This window comes from Vigna unguiculata, chromosome 3 (assembly GCF_004118075.2).
Source record: "Vigna unguiculata cultivar IT97K-499-35 chromosome 3, ASM411807v1, whole genome shotgun sequence".
Taxonomy (NCBI): domain Eukaryota; kingdom Viridiplantae; phylum Streptophyta; class Magnoliopsida; order Fabales; family Fabaceae; genus Vigna; species Vigna unguiculata.
The window spans coordinates 36,455,576-36,465,684 of record NC_040281.1 but is presented as its reverse complement, the minus strand read 5'-3'; the positions used below and the strand labels follow the sequence as shown (position 1 = coordinate 36,465,684).

General features: G+C 33.5%; 1 protein-coding gene across 3 annotated transcripts; it reads left to right on the top strand.

Annotated features, from left to right (window-relative positions):
* The first annotated feature begins 2,411 nt into the window (after positions 1-2,411).
* Positions 2,412-6,169, top strand: LOC114176887 (cadmium-induced protein AS8). 3 transcript variants are annotated; one of them, XM_028062074.1, is made up of 5 exons: positions 2,506-2,643; positions 2,762-2,828; positions 3,605-3,851; positions 4,088-4,288; positions 5,991-6,169. In XM_028062074.1, the coding sequence occupies exons 1-5, from the start codon at positions 2,621-2,623 to the stop codon at positions 6,002-6,004; spliced, it is 552 nt and encodes a 183-aa protein (XP_027917875.1). In that variant the 5' UTR covers positions 2,506-2,620; the 3' UTR covers positions 6,005-6,169. The 3 variants fall into 3 exon arrangements, with proteins under 3 accessions (XP_027917877.1, XP_027917876.1, XP_027917875.1); XM_028062076.1 differs by lacking the exons at positions 2,506-2,643; positions 2,762-2,828 and adding an exon at positions 2,412-2,492 and having other exon boundaries at positions 5,991-6,167; XM_028062075.1 differs by lacking the exon at positions 2,762-2,828 and having other exon boundaries at positions 2,487-2,643; positions 5,991-6,165.
* The last annotated feature ends 3,940 nt before the right edge of the window (positions 6,170-10,109 follow it).

Genomic DNA, 10,109 nt, shown 5'->3' with positions numbered 1-10,109 from the left:
GAAAGAAAGAAAGAAAAAAAAAATGTGTGCTTGAATTGTTCTTTGAACAAAGAGGAAAACATTAGATAAGCCACTTTATTTTGTTTGTTCCATTGGTTGTCTTTGGAGGAACAAGATTTGAATTGTTCATGTACCAATCTGTTTAAAGAGAAGAAACGGAATTGCTGCAAAGGCTATGTTCAAATGCCGAATATTTTGTTCATGTACTTGTAATTTCCTTTTTTTATTGGGTACCCTACTCTATGAAACTTAAAGACATTAGCCATTTAATATAGCCATAAATTTGCACGTGTTAACCTCTTCAATGTTTACTCATTGGCTACCAATCCCTTCATAAATTCTACTTCTTACACAAAAAGCTAACTTTTGGTGCAATGTGATTAAGATCATAAGTTTCTTTCATTGGGCCACATCCAAGATTAAGTTTTGCACCCCCTTTATATTGGAGGAAGAAGATACGGTCTAAAATTTGCAGAATCTTATTCGTGTATTAGGACTTTTACATGGATAAGGGCTTTCTGAGAAATTCATCAACATATTTGTAATGTATGGCCTAGCGTCAGCAATCGGACGGCCCAAGTACAATCGGTCGCAGGCCGCCCGCTACAGGTAGACTTTTTCTTGAGTTGTTGATGTGACAATCTCTCCGAAGTACTTTAAGGGAGTTCGCGACCGCACGGCCTCCGCATTCATTCCAGTTGAACTTTGTCTCTACATCCATGAAGACAACCGCCAGGACGCACAGTTCTCCGGTTGGTGGACACACCAAAACTAAATTAGTAAGTCAAAAGTAAATTAAAGTAATACAAATCAGTAATCAAGTTTAAAAAATAATTGGGTCATGCCATGATTAAGAAAACCCTAATTAGAGGCTCATACCAAAAACTATAAATAGGAGTCCTAGGTAAGTTGGTGAGGACTTTTACTCACATTTATTACAACATTAATCCCGATCGAACTTAAACTGACTTAAACATCAAAGCCTTTTAGACAGGTACTCCGATTGTTCAACCAACCGAGTGGAAAGGAAAAAATCGAACACGAGAAAGGACGAAACAACAAAGGAGAACATCAGATAAAAGAACTTAAAAGTGATTTAAGTGTTGGAAATAGGTGTTTGGTCCTGTACCCGAAACAATATTCATGGTTCATTTGAGTGAATCTATTTTTTCATGGATGAATAAAAGGAAGCTAAAGCCGAAGACTGAGGTTTTATTTTTGATGATTTGTAGCAATATTTTTTTTTTCTGCAATGAAGTTTAGATGAATGAACTTTTGGTCTTTGATTATCCATAACTGTGAATTCTTGGTATAAAAAAATAACGGTGTTTTCTCCCTGCACCCCCATGAATACTACCTGCACCACAAGTAAACAACACAAAGAGAGAGACAGAGAGCAAAATGGAAATTATATAGCAAAACGTAGCTTCTTTATTTTCCCTATCGGATTGATTAATCTGGAAAAGTTCTAAATTGCTCAATCCATAGTGTTTTTGGATTGTCCAATCTAAAAAGAGAAGATGAATGTTTATGTAGGATTCTAGAAAGTTTGTTCTATAAAATATCTCATATTTTAGAAAGTTTGTTTTTTAAAACTGTCCAAAAAAACTTGTTTTGGAGGATTTTTTGAAAAGGTAGTCCAAAATTCATAAAATTTTATAGATACAGTTAGTAATTATGGTGGTGCAGAAAGTAAAATCTGAAATGAAGGATGATATAGATCTCATAGCGTGGCCCAAAATCACATGGAAGCTTTCAAGCCAATTATAGGGTCTAGAACTACAAAACTAAGGGAGAGTTAGTGGTCTATTTTTGGAAAAAATAAATAAACATAGACAAAATGTAACAAAATAAAGGAAAAAAAAATATAAGTTGATTTTTTATTTTGTAATTTTTGTTTATGGATGGAGTCAACTATGAATTCTTCTGAATCCACACTGACCCAAACTGATTGTGACAAAATAAGACCAATAATATAACGATTTAGTTCAATTATTTTAAACTTTTTATACAAATCAATTTAATTTAATTCAAATATTTTTAAATAAACCAATAATTAACAAGATGTAGAGAATAATAAGATTAATATGAGAAAAATTTTCTAGATATTAAACATTATTTTGTTTTTAAATGACTTTTTCAGCATGCATATTCTCTCTCACTAGCAAAGAATGAAGTTCATGCTCAAACTTCTTTCTCAAACTGAACTGTAATTACCTTTGTTGAAATTTTTCTTATCCTGTTTCCAGTTCTACACAATCTGTTTTTATGAAAAAACTTTCGAGGAAACATTTTTAAATTATTATATTTATTAAACATAAACTACATATATATATATATATATATATATATATATATATATATATATATTTTACTTATTTATTTGGGCAAACAGTATTTATATTTATATCTTATAAGTTTGTTCCAATAAGATAAGAAAACACCATAACTGTGTTATTGTCTTCACTTCACTGATTCAAACCAGAATTTAGGTAATGTAATGTAGTGTAATCACTAAGTGCTTTTTGCTACTTTCTTATCCTGTTAGTGCTTGTTCTCTTTGTTTCTTTCTCTTCGCCAACTGTCAAATTTGGATTCGCCCTATTATCCAGAATCTTCTATGGTTCTTCTCCCAACTTTCAGGTTCCGTTCCCCTCTTCCTTTGGTTTCGCCGTTAAACACTTGGAAAATCGTGTTCGGCGCATTCTCGTAGTTTGTGAATCACACTGTTTGCTTACTCTTTACCCTGCTGAGCGTTCAGCAATCTGTTTCGATTCTTTGCTTTTATAGGAATGGTGGCTGAATGGAAGAATACCAAATCTCATATTGTAGGCTTCACTGATTTTTTTTTTTTGTTTAATTTTTGAGATTTCTTTATACGTATTTATGTATGTATGAGCAACCATGAAACCTGTCATCTCTTGTTAGTTTTGGTTATGGTAATGAGGGTGGGATAGTAGATATACACGGATAGATATCCAAGAAAGATGAAGTTTGGCTTATTGGATGTGATGAGGGTGTTTATACTTGGCATTGAGATTGGAAACCACTGTGGATTACCATCCAAGAATTAATTATGAATTATGAGTTTATGATCCTTCTTTAAATATGTAGAAGAATTATGATGCTTCTAGCGTCCATTGCAAACTTCGAGGTGGCCTTGTAAAGCTCTTTTCTATAATTGCCGTTATCCACTGTACTGTCTTATACATTCCCTAATTACTGGTTCTCTCTTACTATTTGTCAACCTAATCAATATGTGTTCTATACTAAGAATTTTGGTGGTGGCACAAAATGGTTTTAAGAGGCTGTTGTTACTGCACAACAGATATATGTTTCAGGCTCTTAAGTCGAAAAGGCAAGTTCTAGTCTGTTGGGTAGTTTAGAAACACACTGCTGATGATTGTAATACAGTTTAATGACATTTTGTTAGGTCACTATAGATAACTGGCTGTGTCAAATATCTAATGATTCTTTCCTCCATCCATTTATGCTGACTCATGTCATGATACATTTTCATTATGATTTGCGAGATGAATGCAGGTTTAGCGCTTCAACAAACTTTTTGTTTTCTGAGATATTTCTTATTTATCAATGTTCTCAGGTCCTAATGATTATAAAAGGATTGTTTAGAAGGTACGAAAGATGGAACCCTGTTCATCCAACTCATGGAGCGTTTTGGGGAATGGGTGTGGGCGTTGGTTGTGGTGTTGGATGGGGTCCTGGGTTTGGCCCTGAAGTGATAGGCTATGTTGGAGCTGGCTGTGGCATTGGATTCAATGTAGGCATCACTTTTGCTGGTGTTGGAGTTGGCCTCCCTGCTCACTTTGTCTGTGTAGCTCCTTATAATGGTAAATCTCTGTCACTAAGTGAAGCCATTGATTGCTATCTTAAAGTGTCACTTATACAAGTTAGGTCAGTTTTTGTATGCATTTTGGGGTCATCAGGAACTGTCTTTCTCAAACAGTGGATACAAAGTTCATGTGCTGTGAGAATTTTGGACTTCCAAGCCTTCATTCTTAAACACATGCAGAGTCTTCATTCTTAAACTCATGCAGATTAGATACAACTTATTTTAATATTGCAGGGGTTAGCTGGATGAGAAATTTACCTTGTATCTCTGACTTGCAAAGAGAAGCCAGTGGAAAATTGTTTGAATTTAGGAAAAGGCATTTATCAATCAAGGGAATTGACTTCTTTGACTCGAAAAAGAACTTGTCTTTGATTACTTCTTCAGCTTGTAGAAGTATGCAAGCATTCCATAACCAGTTGTTCCGCTCTCATAAAGGTATTGTTTTGTTTTGGAAAGTAAACATAATCTCTCCACTTTTACCTAATATTTCTCTTGTATGAATTGTTTTCTCTCATTTTTCACCTTCATATCTAATCAAGTTTGTTGCATTTATTTATTTATTTTTGTTATGCTTATCTTCATTTCATAGTAAAATTTCTTCCTCGTGTTTTCATAGGATTTTGTGCATTCCTCCACCTTTTGCTAGCTAGATTGAGTTGCTGATTTCAATTTCATAAACGAATTTGTGGTTTGACTCTGAATGCTCAAATTCCTGGGCTATCCCTCCAAACATGACATGGTTAACGCATTATTTGGTTTAGGAATATCAGAAATTCCTTTGAATTCTAACTTAGTGTCTTCAAGCAATTAAGCCCATCCTGTAAAATATGAATTCTTTGTGTGTTAGAAAGGAGGTCTTTGACCTTGAATGAAGGAGATAGCAGCCAAAAGGTACAGGCAAAGCTTCCTGGCTGTGATTCAATTCTAGGTTGAAGATGCCCCAAAAGAACATTAGCTTAGCTACCTCCCCCAAAAAAATTTCAAACATGTCAGTGGATGGGACAAATTTTAAGTAATTGGTCAATCAAAACACAGGCAGTTTGCCGGTAATGAGAATCTAACAAAACTGGTGAACGGCTCTTAAATTCACGTTGTGTGATTTTATATGGCAATGTTAGGAAACTTTTGTCATCAAAATTGCCTTAAGGATTAGTGTTAGAGGTGATGCCAATCCCCTTATGTATGGGTTGGACTCATATTTCATTGGTGCTGACTCTTTCCAGTGATCTTTACTTGAAAGACCCATCAATGATATCAAATCCAAAGATTCGTGTGGTGATGTATGGGTTGGACTCATATCTCATTGGTGCTGACTCTTCCTAGTAATCTTTACTTGAAAGACCCATCAATGATATCAAATCCAAAGATTCGTGTGGTGACCGACCATCAGCTTAGACGAGTCTGAAAGTCGTCCTGTTGATGGGTCTCTTGAGGGAGGATTACTGGAAAAATCTTCACCAGCGAGACATGAGTCAAACCTACACATAAGGGATTGACATCACCTCTAATAAAAAACCTTAAGACAATAGATATATGGGTCTTCATCCTTATATAGTACTTAACTTTTTTATTTTTATTCAATATGGGACTTAGATTCATACTTGGATTCCCAACCGAGAGAAGGTCGAAACCATAATCATGAGAAGTGCCTCTACTTTGTTTTCTCATGATGTGCGAAGTGTGAAATATAGATTACCAACTTATAGACAGCGAGTAGAGGTTTCCCATCTATGAACTCATGCCTTATGTAAAACTAATTATTATCAACTGTCCTAAACTGATCGCACATCTGGTTCCAATTTTTATTTTTCCTTCTTGGCCAATTCTGATATCATCCCAAAGATTTTTATTCCTCTGGACATGTGAGCTAAGGCTGTGAGAATGACATCTGAAAGTTTGGTTTCTTTAAGATGAATTCATCGTGCTGAAACAGTTTAAGATGGAGAATGAGAAGTGCTTGACGTAGCAGATGATGTCCTCTTAAAGCAATTAGTTTGAGACAAAGTAGTTAATTATGTGCATAAGGCTAGAGTTCTGAACTTGTCATCGGAAGATACTTGCACTACTCTCATTCAATGCGTGATTTCATTACTTGCTGAAGGAAGTGAACATGATGTTTGCAACTCTTATTTTGCAGGAAAAAATTCTTGACTTCTGTGCTTCTCATTTGCATTTTGTTGGCTCGGAACCGAAGATCATGTTTTCACTGTAAATATATGAGATATAACATTTTGTTCTACTCTGTGTCTCGTTCCAAATTCAACTGTATTTTATATTCTTTTAAAATGTCTTCTTCTTCTTTTTTTCACAAAATTGCACCTAACAAAAACATTTTAAGATCTGCTCATGTCACCCAACAAAGAGAAACAAAAACATACAATTTTCTTGTATGTAACACTAGTATTATACCCAGGTGTGACGGGGATTTTTTTTGTTTTTAAAATATAGAAAAAATTATCGTGACATAATTAAAATAAAATTTTAAATTAAAATATTTAAATAGCAGTATAATTATACATGATAAAGTAAAAACTTATACAACATAATTATCTCACCTTCAATTTTAGATAATAAATTATGCACGAGTATAATGACAAACCTAATATAAGAATTCTCTAAAGAAACCTTTCAATATTATCAAAATGAGAATTTAAGTTCCCCATATACAGAGAGTGTGGTGGGAAAGGATTAGACAACAATTTCTGTTCCCTAACCTTATATTCAAATAAAGCATATAATAGATTAACAAGCATATTCTTCTATCCAAACAACTTGGGTTAAGCTAAAACAAAATAATACATTTTTAATCACTTTTTAGGATCACATCATCACATGTTTAACTGTAGATTCTCCTAATTGTTTAGAAATTTTAGTAAATTTGGGGTTTTACAACCTTTCAGTAACTTAGTTCCTAGAATAAAGTCAAGGAAACAAGATATGATGAAATATTGATTGAAATGACCTAACTACACTCTATGTTAATTCAAAACCTTCTTGACAACACAATTTATGTCAAACTTTAATAAGTTATTACTATTTCTTTGGAAATATTATTTTTCTCATTTATTTTGTATTATTCCTCTATAGACATCTTATCCTCTTTAAAATAAATAATAATTGTAATTCCTATTTTTTTTCCCATTGATATTATTTTTCACATGAGAATCCAAATTTGTATTTTCATCTTCGAGAAATTGTCAAAACATTCTCAATTTGAATAATTTGACATTGAGAGTAGTCTAAAACTATTACTGATAGTTTGAACTAAAGGGTTTAAAATTATGATAATTTATTGTTTTGATTCCTTTGATTTGAATCCTTACTTCTAATAATTAACCGAATATGTTTAATCTTAGTTGTCGTAATTGAATCTATATTGGTTAATACATGACTTACTCCTAAAGATTGACCTTGGTATTGGTATTAGTAGCAATTCACATTTCTTATGCACTAATCACATTATTATTATTTTGCTCAATATTATTTTGAACATGAAGTCATGTTTGGAATTATTCTACCACTACACAATCTTTTTCAAAAACAATACCATATATGTAATATTAATCAAATATGTGCTTAAAATAAATAATACAATCCCACCAGAAATATCAATTGTTTTGAGCTTGTCAATTTATTTTCAATATTTTAACCAAAAACGAATGACTGTAATTTTCGTTTTTAGATAATACTAATAATATTGTGTAACCTTTAACTTCTATAATAGTCTTTCTATGAGATTTGATAAATTGATTTAATAAAATAGAATCAACCCCACTGCTTAATTCATTATTATAAGGTTAAAGCTTATATTCATTACTATCATAATTTCAAATTTGACCATTTTCTGTTCATTTTTTTATTATGATAATAAAAACTTTAGAAATTAGAGAAAATAAGTTTTAATAGAAAAACCATAGTAATTATACAAAATGATAACGATTAATTGGAATAAAATAATAATAATAATAATAATAATAATAATAATATCAATAATAAATCATGTATGTAAATTTAAGTAAATGTAAGTACCGAATGGAAATGAAATGTACGAAAATAACTTGAAGAATTGTAAATGGTGTAAAAGTAGATGATTAAATTAGATAAAATGATTCCAAAGAAGTAAATAAACACAAATAAAATTTAGATCTAAATATCATAAAATAAAAGTATTAGAATTAAAAGATTTTAAAGGTCATGCTTATGTAAAACAATGAAAGATAAACAATATAATTCAAAGAACGAGTAAAGAATTAAAATAATTAACATGATAACATACGTATTAAGTAATTTTTCATTCGTCATGATGATACACAGTACAAAAATATACACTACATCAAAATCAACTGGAGACTAAAATAATTAGTTATCATATTATCTACGTTAGATATAAATCCCTTTTATTTCCTTTTCTCTTCAGTCCACTGACTACACACAGAAGCTATGCTCTCCTAAATGCTCACTCTCTGCATCTACCTTCAGAATTTTCCAACCCTCTCCAACCAATTTACTGTAAATTCTCATTCTGATCCACCCTCTCTTCTTGTTGCAGCCAGCAACACTGAATCTGGAACTGAATTTCTCACTCAAGTTGTTCTCCCCTTCCATTCTTGTAAGTTCACTTCAAGTCTTTCTCTTTTCTCCGCAAATTCGAACGATGGATCATCTCCTTCTTTAAAGTCCTAAATGAAGTCCTATTCTCACTCTAAATTTATACTTTCCAGCTTCCTAGGTTGTGTGATTGAGGGATTCCTTGGTTGAAAACGCTTTGCTTCTTGGGGATTTCATAAGGTAAGGGAAGCTAGCCAATTTTCTCAAATTTTTGCATAGAAGACTTTATAATGGTTTGAAAGTTCATGATTTAGGGCTGAATGAATGTTTGATCGGTATGATTGAATGTATGAGTGATTTGTGCAAGAATTTGGTGCTGCTGCATGTTGAAACAGATTGGGACCCTGGTATTTTCGCCTAGGCGAGTAGCTCTCGCCTGAGTGAAAACGTTAGGAATTTACCCCCTAGAACTACGCGAGGTCTCGTCTGAGCGAGAGAGACGCTCTCGTCTAGGCGAAACAGTCTAGCCTGAGCGAGAACTCGCCCAGTTTTAGAGTTGCCCATTGTTTGAGTCTCGTTCAGGCGAGAGTGACCCGCCTAAGCGAGGATGACCCTCCCGCCCAAGCGAAATCCTCTAGCTTGAGAGCGAGTCCTTCTGCAAAATTTTGGTTTTTCCTCTGTTTTAGATTATTGAAAGTTACCATGAATAAAATATTGTGATGTCTGATGTACTATGCTTGAATTCCTGTGATTAGTAGAATCTATAGTAGAATTGAATGAAAACAAATTTTCGGAAGGTGTGGTAGCACTAGAATTCAAGGGAAATTCTAGAGGGTAAGTTATTGTATGTAAGAACATGAGGACTCCTAAATTGGTTGGTATCCTGAAACTCCAATAATCATTCACGCTCAGATAGAGCATAATGGATTATGTCGTGAGGAGTAGCAGGAGGTCCTAGTCTCTAGACTTGATCAAGTCTTAGACGCAAAGGGGACTTACCCTGTGAGCGGTCGGGTGATAACCCCATGTGTCCATACTCTGCAAAGTTTGGGAACCGTTACAGGTGCAAGCCACCAAGAGCTCCAATGTCCCTTACATCATCCGGATATTGAGTCTAGAGTTGTGGGTATTATACTGTATCATGAGAGCCTAATTAGTTATGATGGATGTGATGAGTTCTGATTTATGCTTATTATCAAAATGCATGATTTCTCTCAATTAAGTTAGCTTACCCTTTCTTGCATATGTTTGTTTCCTCTGTATTTTTCCTTTTCTTTTGCTATGATCGCCTTTTGGTGTGAGCAGACACCAGTGCAGGCGAAGATACTCCTCTCCGTGATAGGAGTTGATCTGTGGTTGCAGTCATATAGTAGTAGTTGCTACCTTTTGTTCTGTTGAATTTTGGCGTTTTGTAAAACCCTTTTTACTAGTATTAGTTGTAATATAACTAGTTAGGTATAGTTAAATTCCTTTGGATGACTGTATTGGTATTATACTCATAGTTAAACCTCCTCTCTTACTATCTGCTTTGGGTTATGATGATATGATATTTTTTTTAGTAGTAAAAGGCTATTAAATGGGATGTTACATTTTGGTATTAGAGTCAAGTTCCTTTAGAATCTGTGGGTGTGAGCCTGCTTAGTTTCTGTTGCGTGTTCTCCATAATGCCCTTAGTATGGTTGTAATATCTGCTAGTCAGACTGAGGAT